The 26,658-nt window shown below is 33.1% G+C and overlaps 1 protein-coding gene across 2 annotated transcripts in view; it reads right to left on the bottom strand.

The window, feature by feature from the left end:
- Positions 1 to 4,477: 4,477 nt before the first annotated feature.
- The window catches only part of ADAD1 (adenosine deaminase domain containing 1), a 44,784-nt gene continuing 22,603 nt past the window's right edge, over positions 4,478 to 26,658 (bottom strand). For both annotated transcript variants that reach the window (XM_024745167.1, XM_024745168.1), the window contains exons 8-11: positions 26,068 to 26,297; positions 18,158 to 18,395; positions 13,915 to 14,047; positions 4,478 to 4,591 (exon numbers count right to left, since the gene is read on the bottom strand). In XM_024745167.1, coding sequence (XP_024600935.1) covers positions 4,478 to 4,591; positions 13,915 to 14,047; positions 18,158 to 18,395; positions 26,068 to 26,297 — 715 coding nt within the window. The remainder of the gene's footprint in view (positions 4,592 to 13,914; positions 14,048 to 18,157; positions 18,396 to 26,067; positions 26,298 to 26,658) is intronic.

Raw genomic sequence — 26,658 nt, 5'->3', positions numbered from 1 at the left:
CTGAGGTGACAGAGGACCATGTCCCAGATGAAGGAACAAGGTAAAACCCCAGAAGAAGAACTAAGTGAAGGGGAGTTAGGTAACACCCGAAAAAGAGTTGAGGGTAGGGATCATAAAGATGATCAAACAACTTGGGAGAAGAATGGATGCATAGAGCGAGAAGTTCGAAGTTTTTAAAAAAGAGTTAGAAAATATAAAGAACCACCAAAAAGAGAAGAAAAATACAATAACTGAAATGAAAAATACATCAGAAGACTAAATGATACGGAGGAATGGATCAGTGAGCTAGAAGACAGAGTAGTTAAAAATCATTGATACTGAATAGAAAAAAGAAAAAAGGCTGAAAATAAGGACAGCTTAAGAGACCTCTGGGACATCATCAAGCATACTAATATTTGCATTATAGGGGGTCCCAAAAGAAGAAGAGAGTGAATGAAGCTGAGAATATACTTAAAGACATAATAGCTAAAAACTTCCCTAATCTGGGAAAGGAAACAGACATCCAAGTCCATAAAGCACAGAGAATCCCACACAGGATTAACCCAAAGAGAAGGACACCAAGACACACTGTAATTAAAATTGCAAAAATTAAAGATAAAGAGAGAATATTAAAAGCAGCAAGGGAAACCAACAAATAACATGTAAGGGAACTCCGATAAGGCTATCAGTTGACTTTTTAGCGGAAACTCTGAAAGCTAGAAGGGAGTGGCACAATATATTTAAAGTGATAAAAGGAAAGAACCTACAACCAAGAATACTCTACCTGGCAAGGCTCTCACTCAGATATGATGGGCAGATCAAAAGTTTTACAGGGCTTCCCTGGTGGCACAGTGGTTGAGAGTCTGCCTGCCGATGCAGGGGACACGGGTTCGTGCCCCGGTCCGGAAAGATCCCACATGCCGTGGAGCGGCTGGGCCCGTGAGCCATGGCCGCTGAGCCTGCGCGTCCGGAGCCTGTGCTCCGCAACGGAAGAGGCCACAACAGTGAGAGGCCCGCATACCGCAAAAAAAAAAAAAAAAAAAGTTTTACAGATAAGAAAAAGGTAAAAGAGTTCAGTACCACCAAACCAGCTTTACAAAAATTGTTAAAGGAACTTCTTTAAGAAAAGGTCACAACTGGAAACAGGAACATTAAGAAATGAAAACGCTCATCAGTTAAGGCAAACATACAGTAAACGTAAGAAATGATCCACACACAAAGCTAGCAGACAGGTTAAAAGTAGTACTAAAATCATCTATATCCACAATAAGCAGTTAATGGATACACAAAACAATTAGATGTAAAATATGATATAAAACGCAGTAATCATGATGGGAGGTGAGAACAAATGCAAAGTTATTAATATGCATTTGAAATTAAGAGACCAGCAACTTATGTTATAAAGCAGAAACTAACACACCATTGTAAAGCAATTATACTCCAATAAAGATGTTAAAAAGAGACCAGCAACTTAAACCCATCATGTATATATATAGATTGCTATATAAAAACTGCATGATAATCACAAACCAAAAATCTGTAATAGATACACATGCAAGAAAAGAAAAAGGAATTCAAATGTAACACTAAAGATAGTCATCAAATCACGAGAGAGCAAAAGAAATAACAGCAATAACCAATAACAGCAGCAAAATGAGACTGTGGGAAACTCTGCAAACAAAGAACCCAGTTTTTTCAAGAACTAAATTAAAAGAAAAAAATGAGAGGGCATCTATAGATTAAGAGATACTATGAAACAAGATTGTTTTAATAATCATGCCATGATTTATAATACATGTGTGATGGGTACTACTCTCTCTACTTCTGTATGTCTGAAAATTTCCATAAAAAGTAAACAAAGAAAATGTTGTGAAATGCTGTTTTACTGTAGGTCACTTCCCTACACAAAATCTTTCAAGGACTCCCTTCTGCCTACCAAACAGAGAACATCTGCTAGACTCATTTCTCAAATCTTCCATCCAGTGTTCTATATTGGCCTCAAACACTGTAACATTTCCCCTCTAATCTTTGCTTCAATTTCCAAGTGGAATGCATTCTCTCTCTCATTTCAACCTTCTAAATTTTATCCATCTTTCAGTGCTTGCTTCAGGTAACATAACAGAACCTTGGAGCTAAAAGAGGACTTTAAACTAGTTTCATGGGTTTTTGAACAACTTTAGAAGTAGAGGTTTAGAAGTCTAAATTTAGAAGTTTGCTTTTCCCAACAGAACTTTAAAAATAAATGGAACTTTGAATAAAATGTTTTTCCTGTATTGAAAAATAGCTTACCCCTAAACCTTCTACATAAAAGTATTTCATAATTATCTACCTTTCTTATAAAAATCTTTGAGAAGTATCTGCCACTAATAACGTATTTATCATGCTTACAAATATTGTGCTCAGCATGCTTATAAATTAAACATTACATATGATTTATATTAAAAAGTTTGCTTTTCTTAAAGCAAAATATTTTGTACAACCCCAATACATTATATATAGAAGAGATAATAAGCATTTCTACTTTTGATGAAGGGCAGCCTGAAGTCCTTTCTATTAAGCTTCCAACCCTGAACAAAGAATAACAACCACAAGTACCAATTTCATCCTTGCAAAGATAAAAAATTGAGCTAAAAGAAATTAAATAATTTACAATTGTCAAGAGTCATAACAGCCAATGTTGGGTTTCACATCTATATCCTGCCCCTTCTGCTAAATGACTGCCTTCTACTAAATGCCATCTCCTTTACCCTTTATATAGCTTATCCCTCTCTAGAATATAATCTTTCTCTAAATCACAACACCATATGTAAGTTAAGTAGACATAATACATACACAGAGACACTCAGTGACCACTTGTTGAATAAATAAGTGGCACTTACTAGATTCTGTCTATAAAACAGCTGGGTATATTTGTTTTATCTTATCCTTAAAATTAAAATTTTCTTGAGGAAATAAATTGTCTAACATATGACCTTTCACTAGTTAGGTAAAACTTTCAGAAGCAAATATTAACAACTTGGTGCTTTTCCTTATTTTGTGTCAGTCAAAAGCAGAATACCCACAAATGTGAAGAGCCAAGAGAAGATGAAAGGTGTTGTATTTTTAGAGGCAATTTACTATCAAAGAGAGGTAAAGTAATAGAAATAAAGGCTGGAAATTAGCTGTAGATGGAATCAACCCAGATAAGAGACTAAAATGATTTTAGAAGGAAATACCAATTTAGAGAAATTAGCACTAGATATCATCTAACTGATGGAAATGGAACTTATTAATAACAGTATATTTATGTTGATCCACATGAAACTGTCCATATTTGACCATTTTTGACCTACTTCCCCCCCATAAAAATGGCAATTTCACAGGGTTCAACCTACTGATAAGTATAAAATCTAGTTTACTGAAAGACATGTAAGTATGTCTTTCCAGAATGACTTCAGTGTTCATCAACTAAACTCTACCATACTTTTTTAGAATAGACAAAAAACAAATCCAAAAACCAAAAACACAAAAACCCTACATTAATCTTATCAGAGATTATAATAGTTCATATGGGTTGGAGTTGGAGTGAGACTAATTTAATAAAGATCCAAGCTAAGAGGAACAATGTCTGAGAGCCAATGCTTAATTCATCTGTGATTTAAACTAAGGAAGAGATTGAAGAGGCTAAAGTATGGAACAAACTCCCAACTTCAATAAAGATATACATCCTAACCCAAGAGTAACTAAACTTTCTCTTTCATCTAACTGTATAAACAAATACAAATATAAAGCTAAATAATCTTTTATTGATCTATTATTAGAAGTCTCTACTAATCTAAATTATAAAGAATAACATTTGGATGAATCTTACAGAATACCTGAAAATAGGCAATCTTAAAGCATTTACAATAATCCTCTATTAATCAGAATAACTAATGTATCAAATTATTCCCTAACATGGTTAACGTTTTTCTGCATTTACATGTTCAGTTTGCATTCAAGAGCTTCTCTGACATGAGAAATGATGTTTTAGTTACTGTTTCTTACTATGGTTATTGGCAAATATTAGACATTCAAATGTCTGTTGATTTAATCAACAAATAAGAATTATTATTTATATTCTTGAATTCCAATTTTTAATTAAGAAAAAACGAGTGAGATATCAGGACACAATGCTGAATATCTTTGCTGAACAAATAACTTAAAGCAAAAACTTAAAAGAAAATGAATATTCTTTTAAATTACAAAAGGGTAATGGCTTTATAATATCTATAAAAATAAATACAAAATAGCTATATAATGAAGCAGGTAATTATTTTTTCAAAAACTAAAAAACATTTAAAACCCTAATGTTTCAACATAAATTAACACGAATATTTACAAAATTTCAGCAATCTCTGAACACTGCTGTTGCATGACTCTGATTTTAAAAGCTGAAAACCACCAACATTTAAAAAAAAATTTTAGTAGTCAAAACACATGAAAAAAAAAACGATTTTTAACATGACAATGGATTAATTCACATACTAAATTGCTCTATACAGGGAGATTTCACAATCCAGGAGCCATAGCCATGCTGCTGTAAGTAGGATTTCAACAAAGTTTTAGCTTCTTGATAGGATCCAGACATATGCTACAGAAAGAAAAAAATATTGAATTATAGAATATAGGCAGAATTAGGCTTATGAAAAGTAAGTAGCCCTAATCTTCTTTCTTTAGTTTGACATTTTAAAAATTAAGAAAAATCTTTTTATTTCCCATTTTCCTCAGTATTGTTTTTGAAACTAAAAATTTTCCTTCCCAACACCCCTAAAAGACAGTTTTTCTTAATTTTTAATTAGAAGAGCAATCATACTCATTACAGAAAACTTGAAAATAGAGAAAACAGAATAAAAATCACCTGTGCTGGATCACATGGTAAGTATATGTTTGTCTGCATAACAAACTGCCAAACTGTCTTCCAAAGTGCTTTATACCGTTTTAACATTCCAGTCAGCAGTGCAACAGGTTTCTAGTTTCTCCGCAAAAACACCCGGTGTAGTCAGTCTTTTGGATTTTAGTAGGTGTGCAGTGGTATCTCATTGTGGTTTGATTTTGCATCTCCCTAATGAGTAATCAGGCTGAGTATCTTTTATATGTGTATTAGCCATTTGTATATATTATTTGCCACTTTGAAAAACTGGGTTGTTTGCCCACTTAATAATGAGTTATAAGAGTTCTTTATCTATTCTAGATCTAAGACCTTTGTCAAGTGTATGATTTGCAAGTATTTTCTTCCATTCTGTGGCTTGTAGCTTCATTTTCTTAATCCAAGTTTTAAATTCTGGAGTCCATCAATTTTTTCTTTTATGGATTGTGCTTTTGGTGTCATATCTAAGAAAAATTTGCCTAACCTAGGAAGACAAATGTTTCCTCACATTTTCTTTGGAAGTTTTTATAGTTTTTACCTCTTTTAGTTCTATGATCCATTTTGAAGTTTTTGTATGACTGATATAAGTCTAAGTTAATTTTTTGGCTTGCCCACAGATACCCAACTGTTCCAGCACCATTTGTTGAAAAGATTTTTCTTTCTCCCATTAAATTACTTTGTACCTCTGTACAAAATCAATTGATTGTAAGTGTGTGGGTGTATTTCTGGTCTCTTATTCTGTTCCACTGATCCATATGTCTATCATTACATCAATACATTGTCTTGATTACTGTGGCTTTATGGTAAGTTGTTGAAACTAGGTAGGGTACTCTACCAATTTTGTTCTTTTTAAAAATTGTTTTGGTTCTTCTATGTCCTTTGGATTTTACATAACAATTTTAGAAACAGCTTGTCAATTTCTACACAAAAGCTTACTGGGATTTTGATAGAACTTGCACTGAATCCATAGATTATTTAGGAGAGAAGTGACATTCTAAAAACACTGAGTTTTCCAATCTATTAATTGGTACATCTCTCCACTTACTTAGGTCTTTTTAAATTTCTCTCAGCAATGTTTCATCATTTTTGGTGTACAGGTCTTACCTTCTTTTATTAAATTTATTCCTAAGTTTATTTTTATGCTCCTGTGGATGAAATTTTTTTCTCAAGTGTAATTCTGGGGTGTTCAGTCCTAGTATATAAATATACAATTTATTTTTCTATATTGTTCTTACACCGTGTGCTAAATTCACATATAATATAGTTGTTTTGGGTAGATTCCAGAAGATATTTTACATACAATATCATTTAGAAATAAGGACAGTTTTTCTACTTCCTTTCCAGTCTGGATGCCTTTTATTCCTTTTTCTTGCCTTGCTGCTCTACCTAGGACCTACAGATCATGCTGACTAGAAGTGGTGAGAGCAATCTTTGGGGGAAGGGGAAACAGTATTCAGCTTTTCAGCATTGTCAGGTAAACTGTAGTTTTTCAGTGATGCCCTTTATCTGGTTGAGGAAGTTCACTTCTAGTTTGTTCAGTGTTTTTATTGTGAATAGGTGTTGGATTTTGTCAAATGCATTATGTACATCTACTGAGATAAGTATGTGGGTTTTGAACTTGAATATATTCACATAATACATCAAACGATTTTCTGATGTTAAATCACCCTTGCATCCTGGAATAAACCTCCTTGGTCATGGTGTATAATCCTTTTTATATGTTGCTGGATTTGGTTTGTAAATATCTTATGAATAATTTCTGCATTTATGTTCCTAAGAGATACTGATTTGTAGTTTTCACTTCCTGTGATGTTTCTGACCACTTTTGGTATCAGGGTTATTATACTGGCCTCAGAAAATGAGTTGGGAAGCATTCTCTCCTCCTTTATTAAACAGTTTTTGTAGGATTTATGTTAATTTTTGCTGTTATGTTTGGTAGAATTCACCAGCGAACCCATAACTGCACTTGTGCTTTTAAGAATTTTAACTAATAATTCAATTTTTTTTTACTTTAGTTCAATTCAGATGTTCTGTTTAGTCAAGTTTTGTAATTTGTCTTTCTAGGAATGCATCCATTTCATTTAACTTGTCTAATTTGTTGACAAAAGGTTGTTTATAGTATTTCCTTATAATTATTTTAGCTCTTTGGGGTCTTCAGTGATGACTCTTCTTTCATCAAGATTTTGATCACTTGCGTTGTCTCTTATTTCTCAGTTATTTCTTAGTTCTTTAGTCTAGCTAAAGTATTATGAATTTTTTTGCTGATTTTTTTCAATGAACCAGCTTTTGATTTCATTGATTTTTCTATTGATTTTCCTGTCTTTTATCTCATTAATTTCCAACCCATCCTATATTATTCTCTTTTTTTTTTTAAATTTGCTCTTCTAACTTCTTGAGGTGGAAGGTTAAATAACTGATTTTATGGTTCTCTTCCTTTCTAATATAAGCATTTAAAGCTATGCATTTCTAAGCACTTCTTTGATTATATTCTCTAAATTTTAATATGCTGTCTTTTCATTTTCATTCAGTTTGAGATATTTCTTAATTTCCTTTGTATTTCTTCTTTGACTTGTGGAATAGAAGTTGTTTAATTTCCAAATGTATAATTATTTCTAGATTTCATTCTGTTGTTTTCTAATTTAATTCCATAGTAGTTAGAACATACTTTGTATGATTTTAATCCTTTAAACTTATTGAGACTTGCTTTATGGCCTATATGGCCTATAGTGGAGAATGCCTCATGTGTATTTGAAAAGAATGTATATTCTGCTGTTGTGCATAGTGTTTAGTCTGGTTGGTTTGTAGTGCTATTCAAGCCTTCTATATTCTTACTGATTTTCTGTCTAGTTGAACTATCAATTACTGAGGGAGGAACATTAAAACCTCCAACTATAATTGTAGAATTCTCCATTTCACCTTTAAATGCTGTCATTTTTTGCTTATGTATTTTGGGGATCTGCTGTTATACCCATATACTTATATAATTGTTGTTATGTTCCTAATGTATTAACCGTTTACCACTATAACACGTTACCCTTTGTCTCCAGTAATATTGCTCATCTTGATGTGTACCTGTTTATTTTAATGTAAACACTCCAGCTCTCTTACTGCTATTGTTTGCCTGGTATGTCTTTTTTTTCATCCTTTTACTTTCAATCTATTTGTGTCTTTGAATTTAATGTGTCTCTTACAGATAGTATACAGTTGGATCTTGCTTTTTAGCCCAATCTGAAAAATCTGTCTTTTTTCTGGAGCATTTAGAATATTCAAATTTAATGTAATTACTGATATAGTGGATTTATGTCTGCCATTTCACTTTATTTTCCAAGTCCTGTGTCCTTTATTTCTCTGCTTCTTTATTGCCTTCTAGTCCTTTTAAAAATGCATTTTTAGTACACCATTTTAATTCCTCTGTTGATGTTTTAGCTGTAGTTTTCCAGCTATTCTCTTCATGGCTACTTTAGTAATTACAATATGCCTCTTTCTCTTACCATAGTCTGCTTCAGATTCATACTGACTTAATCCTGCTAATATATAGCAACTTTGTTCCAATATTGATCCATTTCTTTCTCTGTCCTTTATTATTGCCATTTATACTCCACTCACATACATTATAAAATTCAATAATACAGTGCTAAAATAATTTTAAACAACTTTGGTTTTTTAAAGAAAATAAGAAAAAAAATATACACATCTTTTATATCTACCCACATAATTACTGTTTATAGTATTCTTTATTCCTTCCTGTAGACTTGTTATCATCTGGTATAATTTCTTCTAAGCCTCAAGGACTTCCTTTGGAATTCCTTCTAGAGAAGTTCTGCTAACAACAAATTTTCTTAATTTTTGTCTACCCGGCAATGTTTTTATTTTGCTTTTGTTTTTAAAGGAATCCTGACCCATTAGCAGTCACTTCTCATTCTCTCCTCCCCACAGCCCCTGGAAATCAGTAATCTACTTTCTGTTTCTATGAATTTGCCTATTATAGACATTTCATATAAATGGAATCATACATGCAGCCTTTTGTGGCTGGCTTTTTTCACTTAACATTTTCAAGGTTGACCCACACTGTAGAATGTATCAGTACTTCAGAGTTCCTTTTATGGATGAATGGTAGTCTGTAGTATGGACATGCCACATTTTGTTTATCCATTCATCAGTGGATGAACATTTGGATTGTTTCTACCTTTTCTGTATTATGAATAATGTTACAGACATTTATGTTTAAGTTTTGGTGTGGATAAGTGTTTTCAATTCTTTTATGCATATACCCAGGAGTGAAATTCCTGGGTTACATGATAACTCATATTTAACTTTTTGAGGAACTGTTAAATTGTTTTCCAAAGTAGATGTACCATTTTATATTCCTATCAGCAATGCATGATAGTTCCAATTTTTTCACATTCTTGACACTTGTTAATGTCACTCTTTATTACAGCTATGTCCTAATGTGTGTAAAGCAGTATATCACTGTGGTCTTCATTTGCATTTTCCTAATGACTATGTTGAACATCATATGCTTATTGGCCATTTTAAAATTTTCTTTGTAGAAATGTCTGTTCAAATCCTTTGCTCATTCAAAAAATTTGGTCATCTGTCTTTTTATTATTGAGTTGCAAAAGTTTTTTGTGTATTCTGGATACACGTCCCTTATTAAATATATGATTTGCAAATTTCCTAATGATAATTTTTGAAATGCAAAAGTTGTACTTTTAATGAAGTTTAAAATACTATTTTTTTTCTCTTTTGGATTGTGTTTTTGTTATCAGATCTAAGAAGCCTTTTTTCTTACTTAGGAATACAAATATTTTCTCCTATGTTTTTCTCTGAGTTTTATAGTTTTAGCTCTTACGTAGGTCTATCCATTTTGAGCTCATTTTTGTATATGGTATGAGGTAGAAGTCCAAGTTCATTCTCTTCCATGGGGATATTCAGTTGTCCTAGGACTACTTACTGAAAAGACTATTTTTTCCCACTGAATGATCTTGGCACTCTTGTTAAAAATCACTTAACCATAATTGCCAGGGTTTATTTCTGGAATGTCAATTATATTCCATTGATCTATATGTTTATACTAATACCAGTATTATACTATCTTGATTATTATGGCTTTGTAGTATGCTTTGAAATCAAGAAGTGTGAATCCTCCAACTTTGTTCTTTTTCAAGATTGCTTTGGCTCTTCTGGGTTTGCTTCCATTACTGCTAATGAGAAATCAGCCTTAAATGTATTGGTCTATGGTTGATAACTATTTTCTCTCTTGCTGCTTTCAAGATTTTCTCTTTGTCTCGGTCTTAAGCAGTTTGACTATGATGTATCTAGGTATGAATCTTTATTTTTTTCTTTCTTGGGGTTTCTTGAGCTTCTTGGATCTGTTAATATTCTTCCTCAAATATGGGGTTATTTTTAGTAATTTCTTCAAGTGTTTTTCCTGATCCCTTTTCTCTCTCCTTTTCTTCTAGGACTCCTAGCATTGGGTTGGCCAAAAGGTTCATTTGGTTTTTTCCGTAAGATGGCTCTAGTATCACTTAGTTGTCTTCAACTTCATTCAAAACAATTTTGTTAGATTGTATGTGACAGCTGTCATATCATCGTGCATTTAAAAAAAGACTTTTCAAAATTGGTGAATTTTTGTGTAGCCATTTTAATACTGAAGATGGAAGAAAAAAGCAACATTTTCAGCATATTATGCTTTATTATTTCAAGAAAGGTAAAACGCAGCCGAAATGCACAAAAAGATTTGTGCAGTGTACGGAGAAGGTCCTGTGACTGATCAAATGTGTCAAAAGTGGTTTCTGAAGTGCCGTGCTGGAGATTTCTCGCTGGAGGGTGCTCCACGGTCAGGTAGTCCAGTTTAAGTTGACAGCGATCAAATCAAGACATTCACTGAGAACAATCAAAGTTGTACCATGTGGGAGATAGCCAACATACTCAAAATATCCACATCAAGTGCTGAAAATCATTTGCACCAGCTTGGTTATGTTAATCACTTTGATATTTGGGCTCCACATAAGTTAAGCCAAAAAAAACCTTCTTGACTGTATTTCCACATGCGATTCTCTATTTAAATGTAATGAAAATATTCCGTTTTTAAAACAAATTGTGATGGGCAATGAAAAGTGGATACTGTATAATAATGTGGAACGGAAGAGATCATGGGGCAACTGAAATGAACCACCACCCAACCACACCAAACGCTGGTCTTCATCCAAAGAAGTTGATGTTGTGTATATGCTGGGATTGGAAGGGAGTCCTCCATTATGAGCTCCTTTCAGAAAACCAAATGATTAATTTCAACAAGTACTGCTCCCAATTAGACCAACTGAAAGCGGCACTAGATGAAAAGCATCCAGAATTAGGCAACAGAAAATGCATAATCTTCCATCAGGATAACGCAAGACAGCATGTTTCTTTGATGACCAGGCAAAAGCTGTTACACCTTGGCTGGGAAGTTCTGATTCATCTGCTATATTTACCAGACATTGTACCTTTGGATTTTCATTTATTTCGCTCTTTACAAAATTCTCTTAATGGAAAAAATTTCAATTCCCTGGAAGACTGTAAAAGGTACACAGAGCAGTTCTTTACTCAAAAAGAAAAAGTTTTGGGAAGATGGAATTATGAAGTTGCCTGAAAAATGGCAGAAGGTAGTGGAACAAAAGGGTGAATATGTTGTTCAATCAAGTCCTTGGTGAAAGTGAAAAATGTGTCTTTTATTTTTACTTAAAAAACGGAGGCAACCCAACATAAGTTGGTACACTTAATACTGTTCCACAAATCTTTGAAGTTCTGTTCATTTTTCTTTAACCTGTTTCATTCTGTCCTTTAAAATAATTTCTTTTGATCTATCTTCAAAGTCCACTGATATTTTTCCTGCAGTCTCAAATGTACTGTTGAACCCATCTAGAGAATTATATTCATTTCAGTTATTATATATTGTTTCAATCCTAGAATATTCATTTGGGGTTTTTCTTTTTGTAGTTTCTATTTCTCTACCGAGATTACCTATTTACTGAAACATTGTTGTATTTTCCTTTAATTACTTGAACATATTTATAATAGCTGCTTTGAAGCCTTTGCTATATTCAACATTGGGATCCACTCAGAACCAGTTTCTATTGAATGTTATTTTTCCTGAGTATAGGTTTTACTTTCCTGTTTTTTACATATCCCATAATTTTTGGTTGAAACAGACTTTTTAGATAATATATTGTAGCAACTCTGGATTCTGTTTTATTTTTTTTAAGTTTGCTGCAATTGTGAGATCTGTTTTCCCCATAGTGTGTACTGTCTCTTTCCAGTTTTTTTATGTTTTAGCCTGGCTTCCTAGGGGTTACCCTGTAACCGCAAAGCTTAGTGATAAACAAATAGCTTAGTGATAAGGAAAAGATTTCAGCAGACATTATGCTCGAACACCTTGAACCTAAAAGGCTTCTACCTTTTTCTGATCAATTCATTTGGGGAGGGGTGGGTGGTACAGTGTATTTAATGTTGCAGGCAGTTCTATTTCACACTTTCACTCTTTACTAGGTTCTCTTGAGTCTGCATTGCACATGAGTGTAATTTCTCAGTCAGCCAAGGATATATAGAGAATTTCTCTCAACCCTTCCATGGCTCTTTCACTTCTAAGATCTCCCTGTTAAGTTACTAACTGGTATACCACTTGCCCCAAGGACTGCAACCTTGGGCCAGCGAAGTTACTGATTTTCTCCATTATTTTCCTCTACCAGGTTTGGCACATTTAGTTGAAAGAGTCACAAATTTTCACCCTCTGCCACACATCAAGTTCATCCCCTCTAGCAGAAAATCTACTACTTTTGGTGGCATTCTCAATCTGATAAAACTACAGTTCTTGCTGTTCAAACTAGCAGAGAGGAAGGAGAGAGAACAGGAACAGCTTTGGGCAAAGGTGCCACAAATTCCTGCTGTTCTTACCCAAAGTTCTAAAAGTTTTACAAGAGTATACACTTTTCAGTGTGTTTTCTGCCTTTAGTTAACTTCCAGAGTTGTGAGAAGGGGTTTTATCCCCTGATAATTTTGTCCAGCTTTATGTTTTTTACAGAGATGACTTGCAACCTCTTTATGCCCAAACCCGAAATTGTCTAGGTAAGCTTTTATACTGAAAAATGTTTGTATATACAAACAAACCTACAGTTAATATTAATTGCTTTACAGGATGGAATTATACAGTTTGAGTATTAAGATATTGGTGAAATTAAGAGACTTTCACATAATACTATATTACTGAAACTGAAATTAGGTTATTAAAAACAATTTGTATTTAATAATTTGATAACATGGATATAACATATTATGAAACGGCTCAGGTCTTAGTATGTTGAATGAAAAAATCAGATTAACAAGCATATATAATATAAGCTTAATATTTTAAAATATATACATACACAAAAATATAAATACATGATAAGAAACTGAAATAATATGCTTACATTACAAGATTAGAGTATTATATTTGAGTAGTAGGTGGATTTACAAGTAATATTTTCCTTCTGTACTTAAAAAGAAAATTCCAAATTCTGTACTCAACATGAATTATGTTCGTAATACTAAAAAAAGAATATATATATTTAAAGATAGAAAAAGGCTACCTACATCACTTAAGCCCAAATCACAAACTCAAATTAAAGGTGTTTCACAATTTTAAGATAGGCAAATTAATTTATATGAATATACTAATATATCATTTTAGAATACTTAAATACTATCGTTAACATAGCTAATATCATATACATAAGAAATTTTATTACCATTTTGTTCCTCTGGGTATGACAGTAGGTTTTGATCGATATTGTCAAAGTAGGTACACACCATACTGAGGTAGCTACTTTCAGGGGCAACACTTATTTACATATCCCATTTCCAGCATGTTCACTTAAAAATTAATTTTATCACTACATGGTAATCTCTTATTTTCAGGAACTATTTACTCAACTTTTGCTATGTATCATCATCATTATAAAATTACCACATTATTATTGTCTTAAATTTTTATTTCAGTGATTAGCTTCATTCCTTTTAAGACTTACCTTAGCTGCATGATATGTACTAGCTTCAAGTAAATCTTCTTTTTTAGCTTCTTTGGCAAGTAGGTTAAATCGACTTAACATTGCAGCCTTACAAAGCCGACTTGCCATTGACACACCACTTTTAAATGGGGAACTGAAGTAGAAAAGAATGAAACATTCACTAATCATTATTCAGTATTTATGTTGGCACTTGTAGGGATTAAAATCAACACAGAATCTACAAATATTTATCTCAATTATGTACAGTGCATATAGTGACATTTTTTTACATAAAATTATTCTGAATATTTAACTTTCTGAAGCTAATTTCTTTTATGAAATTATAGTTTAAGTTATCAGAGTAGTGCAATAAAAATTAAAGCAGAGGATGGATATTTGGAACATTTCTTTTGTTTGAAGCAAAATTAATCTATGGTGATCCAAATTAAAACAGTGGTTCTACCAAGGATTGACTAGAAGAGGGCAAAAAAGTATTTTCTGAAATGAAGAAAATGTCCTGTATTCTGACTGGGGTAATGGTTACACAGGCATGTATATAAATAAATAAATAAATAAATGTATACATATAAAAACTCATGAAATTGTACATTTCACTCTAAATTTTGACTCACTAAAAAAGTAAATTATACACACTCACCTCACCACCCTCCATATATATGTGTGTATGTATGCACATATAGATATGTATTTTTCTATGTTTCTAATAGAAGTGGGTCCACAGATCATGAGCTTTCTTGCTATTGTAACTCTTTCCCTTCATTATATCTTCTCATTAGTTGTTCTCCTGATAGATTACAAAAATTGCCAAAATCCTTTATTCCTTCCTGTCTCCATGCTCTTTACAATGTAACTTTTCAGATTCTCCCATCACTAACTATGGTTGATTGCTCCTCCCCATGAACTTGGGCTGGCCTTGTGACTTGTTTTGGTGAATAAAATAGACTATGTGCCAGTTCCAAGCCTGGGCCTCAAGAGGCTTTGTGTTTTCATTCTCTGGGGACCCCTTCCTCTGCCATGTGAGCCTCCTAAGACTGGTCTACTAGAAGGTGAGAGAACACATGGACCAGAGCCCAGCTGTCCCTCTAAGATCAGCCAAGATGCCCTACAGCTGACCTGGAGTGGACCCCAGACACATGGGAGAGCCCGACCAAATCTAGCTCAGTTGACCTAAGGACTTGAACAGCAATAAATGGTTGTTGTTTTAAGCCACTAAATTTTGAGATAGTTTATATGCAGTAATAGTTAACATAAATGCCTATTAATGAAATGTACTAATCTCTATATATTAATTTTCCACCATCATACCTTTTTTTGGTGGTGGATTTTTAGATGATTCTCTTGGGCTTTTCAGGTATAAAATGATACCATATGCAAAAAGCCGTAATTTTACCTCCTCCTTTCCAATATTTTATATCTCTCATTTCTTTCTTTTGTTCAAATGCATTAACTAACATGTTAAATAACAGCAATAACAGTAAACAATCATGTCTTGTTTCAGATGTTAGTAGAAATGACTCTGAGATTTCATCATTAATCATGATGGCACTTTTGGACTAATAAAGATATATTTTACCCTTAACAAAAATATCTACTCCTTTTTTATTGAGTATCTTTATCTAGAATAGTTGTAGAGCTGTATTACATGTCTTCTTAGAATTTATAAAAATGAATATATGGTGTTTTTCCCTAGATCAATTAATATGACAAATTATATTAATACGAGTTTCTAATTTGGTATTATTTTTACTATGTTATTCTCACATTTTTAGAAAAAATTCCACTTGGTATTATTGTATAAAATATATTATTTTAAGGTTCTGCTTCCTAATATTTTATTTAGCAATTATGCTTGAATATAAAAGTGAGCTTGGTCTGTAACTTTTGTGGTAGGGGGACAGCAATCTTCTATTAGGTTTAAGTATCAATGATACACTTGCTTCATAAAAGTATTTGAATGTTTTCTATCTTTTTAGATAGCACTGGAAGTTCCTGCTATTTAATGGTTTATAAAATTAATCCGAACCACCTCAGAATGGTGTTTTCTTTGAAAAAGAGGTAGGGCGCCTTCTTGGTAACTTTCTCAAGAAAATAATGTTAGATATTTTTCCCTCTTCTGTACCAATTTTAGAAAAATATTTTCCTAGAAATATATGCATTGCACCCAGATTTTCAAATATATTTGCATGGTAGGGCAAAGAAGTTTCTTATGACTTCTTTTAATTTTCTCTGTAATTACTCCTTTATCATTAGTATATATGAGATTAGCTACTGATTTTTTTTCACAGAATCAGTTTTTTTATGATCATTTCTAACTTCTTCAGTTCTCTAGATCTTTAATTTACATTTCTAGTTTTATGAACTTCTTCATTCTGTTTATTTTCATTATTTGTTGCTATATAAGAATTGGCTTTTCCATTCACTTTGCTTTAGCTATATATCCTACAAGTTCTGAAATGCAATGCACTAAATATCCGTGTTTTCTAAATATTCTAATATTTTCTAAATATTCTAAATATTCTGTGATTTCATTTTGTATTTCCTCTTTGAGCCAAAAGTTGGAGAACTTCTTTTTCCCAATGAAAGTGGTTTCTAAATATTCTGATCTTGTTATTTACAGTTTGATTGCATCACAATCAGAGAACACTGCCTACATCACTTTTACTTCTTAGAATTTCAGATTTTTTTTGTGGCCTAACATACGGTCAATTTTTGTTAATGTTCTGCAGGTTCTTGAAAAGCAGGTATATTTTATATTTTATGGTACAGAGTTTTAAAGAAATTAATCAAATCTACCTTATTGTTATTTAAGACTGTTATATTCTTGCTTATTGTTTTGTTTACTCAATCTACTAGGAACTGAAAGAGGTGAATTATTGCCTCAACTAATAGTGTATTTCTATTTATCCTTTTATTTTCTGTAATTTCTGCTTTATGAAGGTTGATACTATGTTATTTGCTGCAGTTACTCAGAACTGTTCTTCTTCGTGGATTATATTGCTAAAGTGTCCTTTGCCTTATGTAATGCTTTGGGGATGAATAATCAGATCATATCTGCTTTCTTTGCAATCACCTGGCAAACACTTAGCCATAATAAATGAGTTAAGCTCATTTTACATTAATTTCATCTTTGTTATACTACTATGTTTTCAGTAAACAGTTTTCTTATTTTTTTTTGGCCTTGCCATGAGGCATATGGGGTATATTAGTTCCCTGACCAGGGATCAAACCCATGCCCCCCACATTGGAAGCATGGAGTCTTAACCACTGGAGCACCAGGAAGTCCCTCAGTAAACAGTTTTTTAATGTCTTCCGCAGAAGACTTGTTTTGTTTGTATGTGTGTAGTCTGTTATTAACAGAAATACACTTCTTAACGCTGACTCAATGCATAAGTAGTATAGTTCATCCTAGTTGAAATAATCAATAGTATGCTTGACTGAGTTCATACCAAGAAACATTTGTATGTGATCTTAATTTAAATCTGTCTTTCACAAAGAAAGCAAATTTAGGCACTTAAACTTTTAACATTATTCATTACCACATTATAAATGTATTTTCACACTAAAAGGAGGATTTTAGTTTTACTTGATAATCAATGACAGGAATATTACAAAGAAATGTCTAAAAGGCATAATGTATTATGGCTAAGAACAAAGGCTTTGGAAATAAAATGCCCAGATCAGAATCCTACTGTGTCACTTAATAGTTGGGTGACTTTAAGCAAGATATTTAAACTAGCTTGAATCTCAGTTTCTTTACCTGTAAAAAAAACAATATCACCTAACCCACAAGGTTTTTATAAGAAAGCAGTATAACATAGTACAATAGTTCTCACACTCAAGTGTACATAAATAATATTTGGGAAAGTTGTCAAAAATACAGATTCTGGAGCCCTAAATCCAGACATTCAGATTCAGTAGGAAAAACTGAATTTTTAAAACAAATACATTATTTGCTAATTATCACTAGAGAAACAAAGGATCTGGAGACTGATTTTGAATGCTGGCTCTACCATTTATTATGTAACTTTGGTAAATTATATAACTTCTCCAGGCCTGTGTTCTCAAGAAAAAAAAGTTTTTTAATTAGTACAATGCCTGCAACATAGTCACACTTGATAACTATTATTATTATTAATCACAACTCAAAAAATTGTATTCAAAAAACAAGATAGTTTTTAAAAATCATATTAAAATGTATTGTTTTGCTTAATATGTGATTTTTGAAGAAATTAGTGACGCTAACCTTTCGGTGGTCTTCCCAGTTAGGCCATCCACAATCTCCAAAGAAATGTCCCCTTGTGCCCAATTCAGACTCAGGAATTTATATTCCAAGTTTGTTTGACATGGATATGCAGAAGGTACTAAACTAATATGAGGTCTGTTGACCAAGTAAAACATTGGAAGTTTTGAAGTGAGTGCATCATCAACACGTTGCTTTATAGCAATTTCTAAGCCTCTAGTATCACTGCAATTCCCATCACCTACAAAGCAAAAACAAAGTAAATACTCAGAAGTTCAATATGAAAAGACTATACTGAAAAAAAACGATATAAATAAAAGTTTAATCGTAAATAGTTCACTTCTTTATCCTGTATCTTGCAACCTTCTCTTTCTGACTTCTACTCTCTTAGTAGCTACTTCTATACTCTTTACCAGAATCAAGACAAGGTAATAACAGTCAGAATTTCCATCCAAAAAAGAATCTTCTACAGAAAATAATGAATTGACATTCCAGTGAATAAAAGCAAAAAGCCAGACCTGACCAGAAACAAATCAGTACTTTTACAGGGTTCTGCCAGAGAGAACTGGCTCATTCTGTCTTGATTTCTAAGATTACAGCATGAAACCAGCACATAATGTAGCAGATATATGTAGCTGAGAAATAGCTGGTTAAAGTGTGTTATTTTTCCACATCTGAGAGCCACAGCTTGGAACTGTTCCAGTACCACATGGCTTAGTTTCACAACATGAAGTACTTTAAAGAATGACCGTTTCTGATTATAACTGTGGCCAATGCCAAAAGCTTTGAGTTCTCAGTTAAAATTACTGTTGAAGAAGAAAGCTCAAAAAGATGATTAGTATAAGAAAATGGGCTGCGTCAAACTTAAAATAGAAGTTAGGGAACAGTCATTCCTATTTAAAAATTAATAATTCCAAAGCAGATCTCTTTCCTCCTTAGAGGGTCTGAAGTTCTCACAACAAGAGAATCTTTATATACCAGTAGACATATTTCACAGATAAAGTTTTGTTTTCACATCACTGGAACTGTTGAGATGGCTACTGGGCTTACACTCACTATGATTATTTGGGAACTAGAAAATGATGTAAAAAGAACATGAGTTGCTTCTGACACTCTTTTTCTAAGCACTCCTTTCAATGTTCCAAATCAAGAGATACTGACTAATGCAAGCTAGTTAAGTTAAAGATATACTTAGACATAGGAAAAAAGAAGAAATAAGTTCTGTAGAATAGTCATTGTATCTATAACGAACAGAAAACATGGGTTAAAAAAAAAATGTTACGTATTACACACTGTACTACAGACTGTGTCCCCACAAAATTCATATACTGAAACCTGATCCCCAATGTGATGGTATTTCGAGGTGAGGCCTTTGCAAGGTGATTAAGTTATGAGGGTCAGAGCTCTCATGAATGGAATTGGTGCCCTTATGATATGAATGGAATTGGTGCCCTTATGATATAAGAGACCCTAACCCCTCCCACCATAGGAGGACATACTGAGAACAGTCATCTATGAAGCAGAAAGCAGGTCCTCAACAGATAATGAATCTCTCAGCCCTTTGATCTTGGACTTCCCAGCCCCCAGAACCGTGAGAAATAAAAGTTTATTGTTTAATCCATGCAGTCTATGGTATTCTTTTGTTTTTTGGTAGCAGCCCAAACAGACTAAGACACTGTAATAAGATAATGACATTGGTTGTGCCTAAAACAGCAAGATAACATTTGGAAAAAGAAAAATAAAAACCTACCAGTAACTCCACGTTAAGATTCTCTAAACATCAAATTGTTTCACCTAGATGTTTTAATGTGGTGGTATAAAATTTAATAGAAAAAAATCAAGTATATTAATATTTTATTAGAAATTTTACTTTCTCCATTTATATATGTATGCTTTAATTATTAGCTATACCTGAGGTATGATTTTAATTTTATCTTGAGGCTAAATCCTGTTCCCGGGAAAATATATCTCTAAAATTATATCACATAATTTCGATTTGATTCATCTAAAATGATTTGAAATAATAACATAAAACTCAAAGATTAAAGGCAAAGGTTAAATCTTAGTAAAGACTATAGCAAACCTGACCTGAGAACTTTTCTGCATGAATAGGTCTCAGATGGGATTGATATATATATACTAAATATGTATAAAATAGATAACTAATAAGAACCTGCTGTATAAAACAATAAATTAAATTTAAAAAAAAAAAGAAAAGTTCTCAGGACCTTAGTCTACCATAAGTTAATATAAGTGAACAGAAACAGCTGCTGAAACAAGTAATGAAGGCATACCTCAATTTATTGAACTTTGCTATATTGCACTTTGCAGATATGATGATTTTTACAAATTGAAGGTTTCTGGCAACCTTGTGTTGTCAGATGATGTTTAGCCTTTTTCAGCAATAAAGTACTTTTAAATTAAGGTAAGTACGTTGCTTTGTTTTAGACATAACGCTATTGCACACTTAACATATAGTATAGTGTAAACATAACTTTTATGTGCACTGGGAAACCAAAAACTTCGTGTGATTCACTTTATTGTGATATTGACTTTATTATGGTGGTCTGGAACTGAACCCACAATATCTTTGAGGTGTGCCCATACAAACGGAAGCTGCATTAATAAAAATACAGTGTCTAAGTCAAAGAATTCAGCATTATTATAGAGCTATGCACTGCTCATATCATGTCTGAAACATCATATTTAGTCTGAGGCATTACATTTTAACACCGCCACCCACAAATTACAGAACATCTGGAGAAAACAAATCATGCTCCTGTGAAACACAAATCATGTCTAAATAGGAGAAGACGTGAAGGCAGAAGCATCTTATCTTTGTATTCTTAATTCTCATTCTATATTTTATGTGAATGGTGCCCCTGAGAGTTATTTAACAGTGCACAGCACCTAGCATATAGTAGATGGCTCAATAAACACCTGATGAAAAAGGAACATAAAAGATCAGATTATCAGAGAGCAGTAATCATCAATTCTGGATACACATTAGAATCAGTAAGGATGGAGATATTAATACTAATGCCATTCCCATATTATTTTAAAAGCTATCCAGGTGAACCTGAAGTGCAACAAGAGTAAAGAATAATAGTTAAAATTTATTTTTCAAGTTTTCCAGGCAGCAGAATTGGTATTAAGAAGAAAAATAAAAGCATTTAAAAAAAATAAAACATGCTGACTCAAAGCATTTATCCATGAAACATTTATTGACCTCCTGGTACAAACCAGACCAAGATGAGTGTCGCAAAGCACCTGCCTTTCAAGAGTGTCAAGTTTAGCAGACACAATAGTGGGATTCTAGTCACTGGCTGGGCTCAGACAAAGCTGTCAGAGCTCAATTTAATACAAAAGGCAGAAGCATGAGAAGTTATGAAAACTGAGTATGAGTCCAGGCTCTGCCAGCAGGCAAACTGAATGATTTTGGGCACGTATTTTTATTAACATTCTAAACCTCTTATTACTGACCTGAAAACAAAAAAAAAGAAAGAAATGAACAACAGAATCTCTAAGGTTATCACATGCTTCTTAAAAGTTCATGAACTATGTTGAAAATAGATTCCTTCACTAAGAGGGAATCAGAATTTAGTATTCCCTATAATGGAATTGTACAATTCAAATTAGCGTATTGAAAAGGACTCCTGAATGGAAACACCTCTGGATAAACATTCTTGAGGTATTTATTCAGAAAACTTTATCTTAACAGGATAACAAATTTGCAAATACACCTTAAAAGGCTTGAAAACGAATATAAATCCAGCTCTTTTAATAACTAAGCAAAATGAATTTTTTTCCAGATTACTCTGGATTATTTTCTATACAAATAATAGTGCCTTTTTATAGTGCAAGTTTAAGACATTTTTCTTAAAAAAGGAAGACTATCACCATAAAATGACAAAATGAATTATCTGAGAACATCTACAGTATAAAATTAGTTTCCAAAAACTGCCCGTTGTGGAGCACAGGCTCTGGACGCGCAGGCTCAGCTCACGGGCCCAGCAGCTCCGCGGCACGTGGGATCTTCCCAGACCAGTGTACGAACCCGTGTCCCCTGTATCGGCAGGCGGACTCTCAACCACTGTGCCACCAGGGAAGCCCTCCAAAAAGTTTTTGAAAAGTTAAATGAAGTCTTATAATAATCTCTCCATTTTTAATTGATCTACTAAAATATCTTAGGTTTTTTAAGCATCAAAATAAAGATTTGCAAAAGATTTCATAAGACTTAAGAGAAAAGGGGACAAGGTCATTATCATCAAATAATTAGATTTAATCTGCATTGTCATTTAGTTCAGAATTAAAGGGAAACAAATTTCAATTCTAAAGAGTAATTTTTAAAAACAATTGGAGCTATCAATTAATGGAATAGATTGTCTTTAAATCTTATACTCCACATTATTGGATCCTTTTAAGGTAGGGTTAGATGATCCTCTATCAGAAATGGCATAAAAAGAGTTTGCGAAGACATACAGATGGCCAAGAGGCACATGAAAAGATGTTCAACATCGCTAATTACTAGAGAAACGCAAATCAAAACTACAATGAGATATCACCTCACACCAGTCAAAATGGCTATCATAAAAAAATCCACAAACAATAAATGCTGGAGAGGGTGTGGAGGGAAGGGAACCCTCCTACACTGTTGGTGGGAATGTAAATTGGTACAGCCACTATGGAGAACAGTATCGAAGTTCCTTAAAAAACTAAAAATAGGGACTTCCCTAGTGGTCCAGTGGCTAAGATTCTGCACTCCCAGTGCAGGGGGCCCAGGTTTGATCCCTGGTCAGGGAACTAGATCCCGCATGCTGCAACTAAGACCCGACACAGCTAATAAATAAATAAATAATTTTAAAAAACAAAACTAAACTAAACTAAAAATAGAGCTACCATATGATCCGTAATCCCACTCCTGGGCATATATCTGGAGAAGAACATGGTCTGAAAGGACACATGCACCCCAATGTTCACTGCAGCACTGTTTACGATAGCCAAGACATGGAAGCAACCTAAATGTCCATCAACAGAGGAATGGAAAAAGAAGATGTCGTACATACATACAATGGAATATTACTCAGCCATTAAAAAGAATGAAATAATGCCATTTGCAGCAACATGGACAGACCTAGAGATTGTCATACTGAGTGAAGTAAGTTTGACAGAGAAAGAGAAATATCGCATTATATCACTTATATGCGAAATCTGAAAAGGAATGATACAAATGAACTTATTTACAAAACGGAAACAGACTCACAGACTTAGAGAACAAACTTATGATTACCAGGGGGGAAGGGTGGGGGAAAGGAATAGTTAGGGAGTTTGGGATTGACATGTACACACTGCTGTATTTAAAATGGATAATCAACAAGGACCTACTGTATAGCAAAGGGGACTCTGCTCAATATTATGTAACAACCTAAACGGGAAAATGTGTAACTGAATCACTTTGCTGTACAATGGGAACTATCACAACATTGCTAATCAACTATACTCCAATGTGAAATAAAAAGTAAGAGTTTGTATAATAAGTGAGAAGCTGTACTACACGACTAGTTCAATAAACTCTTTAAGATTCTTTTAGCTGTACATATCACACTTTTAAGTATACAGACACTCTGAGTATTTCTCAATGTGAGCCATTCAAATCATCTGTATCAGAATCACCTGGTGGTGCTCTTTTAAAACATATATTCCTGGGGCTATCCCCCAGACATACAGTACAGATCTTAAGAGGCTGAGAAATCTGCATTTTTAACAAACATTAAAATCTGTTTAGGTTATGCCAGACAGAACACCAATTAATTTAGATATGTTCCATAAAGATGCAAAGAAAGAGATCAGAAGCAATTTTACCAAGTTTTATAGTATTTTTATTGCTACTTGGTATTCCTACTGCTACGTGCAAGATGACAGGCAAAATGATGAGATCTAATTTTTAAGCCCCTGTCCAAACCACTAAATACTAAATAATTCTAAAGGAATCTAAGATTCTACCCTTTTAAGAAACTAAATATAGTACAGAGTTATGTCATACAAAAGGCAAACTGTAAAATATCTTTCTTCACAAAAGTCAAAGAAAGCCTTGCATGCCAAACTGTGACTCTAGAGAATGCACAGACATTTATTAGACATTTTGTAGACATTTATCAAGAACAAAAATTGCCTTTCCTAAAGAAGATTGAGAAAAGTTTGAAATGTCTGAGAGAGTATCTGAACTGACTAAAAGAAAACATCATAAAGCATAATTTTGGTATCCAAGTTAAATCTAAGAAATAAATCATCTACAAGAATAAATATTTGGAAAAAGAGTTAGAAATAACCACTTTTTAGGGTGTGAGCAAACAGGCACTCTCAAATATTGCTAGTGAGAATATGATTTGGAGGGTAACTTGGTAATAGTTTACAAAATTGCAAATGCATACCTCTTTGACCTGCAACTCTACTTCTAGGAATTCATTTTATATAGATATATTTTACATGTGTCAATAACAAATGTAATAAGGTCATGATTCATGATAGCATTTGGTAGCTGCAAAAGATTAAAAACAATCTAAAGTTCCATTAACCCACAACTGGTTAAATAAATTATAATACGTTTGTACAAAGAAATACCATACAGAGAGTTATGAATTATAATAATGAAAAATTCTTCATATACTCATATGGAAAAATTTCCAAGACACTTTGTTAAATGAAAAGAGCAAGGTGCAGAAAAGTATGAATTGTATGATCCCACTGGTGTAAAATACAAAAAAATATGCATATACTTTTATAAGCATAAACTACCTTTGGAAAGAAAAACAAACTAGTAACAATGGATGCCACAGAGGTAAAATGGGTTCCTAGGGCCCTAGGATAGAAGGAAGACTTGACTGAATACCCTTTTGAATCTTTTGAATTGTGAACCAAGTAATAGGTTTCCTAAACAAAGAAAATAAGCTTAATATTAGAAAAATAAATAATTACTATTTCCTTTTTATCATTTATTAAAGCCAAACCAAACAAAAATGGGAAGAAAATAAAATATTTTGTATATATATGGAACTGAAAAAATACTGTCTATAGGAGAAATTCCTAAAGAAATGGGTATAAAATATATAGAACAACAACAACAAAAAACCGCAAGAATAAAAGAAACAGCACTTTCTAAAAGTAAAACTACTTCTCATGCAAGGATCCAAAGCTTGCATATGGGCCATCATTATGAAAAATTAGCAGTAAACAAAGAACAGCCAAGTAATGGTAGTATTTAAATTGTTTCCCAAGGGTAACTGAAGCTTTGAAACTCTTAGGGCTTTATGAAAACTATAGAATTGAGTGCCCAAAATGTCTGTCAATGGGATAATATCTGGAAAACCATTCAAATATAAATACAGCATTCTATAATAGCCCCTACCAAAGAAAGAAATAAATCACTAGTTCACATTATTTGTGTTCTAGTTACTTCCCACTCACTTCACAAATCAAAAGGATCCAAATCATAACCAAATGTATAAAAAAAGCATAAAAGTAAGAAAGAACCAAAATGGGCATTTAATATTTTTTATTTCAGGAATAACTAAATATAAGCTTGTAAATTTGATAAGTTCAAAGAAGCATCTTCTTCCAAAAGAAAGGGAAAAATTGAATACTGTACAAACAAAAGTATACATTCAAGACAGAATACATGTAATTGCCTAACATAAAATATTGACTCTTATTAGCCTCCTGTTAAGATGGCAAAAGTCATATTATACTAAATGTGATGACCGGTTACCATGAAATGAAAACCTCAACAAAACAGTGGATCTGAATTTTACCTTAAGTAAAGCTTCATACATGCAAATTGTGATTTTACACTGGTAAATAAAATATAGTGAAATGACTTAGTGAAAGAGGCCAAGAGGTACTGTAATCCAACTCACCAACAAGTATATTGCTGATATAAACTGGCTGTATAAACTGACTCAGCAATGCTCCCTGTACACCAAGCACTCCCCATCTCATCAGTTTGTCACTTGAGGCCATGCTGCTTATTCTATTAACAACATCTGCAGGGCAGTAGACAGTCAGATGAATTTTGCCTTCAACAGCCACATGGAGACTCAGCTCTTCATGGGCTTCAAATGCAGACACAGAACGTGGATTAAGACGCCTAGAGAAAGAAAAGAAAGTTTCTCCCTTTAAAAACCAAAGCCCCGAGCTGACCTCCCTGTGCTATGCGGCCAGCTAGAGGGGTGGGATAGGGAGGGTGGGAGGAAGGGAGAGGCAAGAGGGAAGAGGTATGGGGACATAGGTATATAGTATAACTGATTCACTTTGTTATGAAGCAGAAACTAACACATCATTGCAAAGCAATTATACTCCAATAAAGATGTTAAAAAAAAACCAAAACCCAAAGCTGACAAAGTAAAATCTGCATGTACCTAAGAACTGTTCTCAAACATATTTAACTTGCCAGTGTACATTTAATTCCAGTAACAGAAATAGATGCAAACCCAAAGCAAGGTAGGATG

This window comes from Neophocaena asiaeorientalis, unplaced genomic scaffold, assembly GCF_003031525.2.
Source record: "Neophocaena asiaeorientalis asiaeorientalis breed wild unplaced genomic scaffold, Neophocaena_asiaeorientalis_V1.1 scaffold65, whole genome shotgun sequence".
Lineage (NCBI taxonomy): Eukaryota > Metazoa > Chordata > Mammalia > Artiodactyla > Phocoenidae > Neophocaena > Neophocaena asiaeorientalis.
The sequence above is the reverse complement of the archived record's forward strand: the minus strand, read 5'-3'. Positions and strand labels throughout refer to the sequence as shown.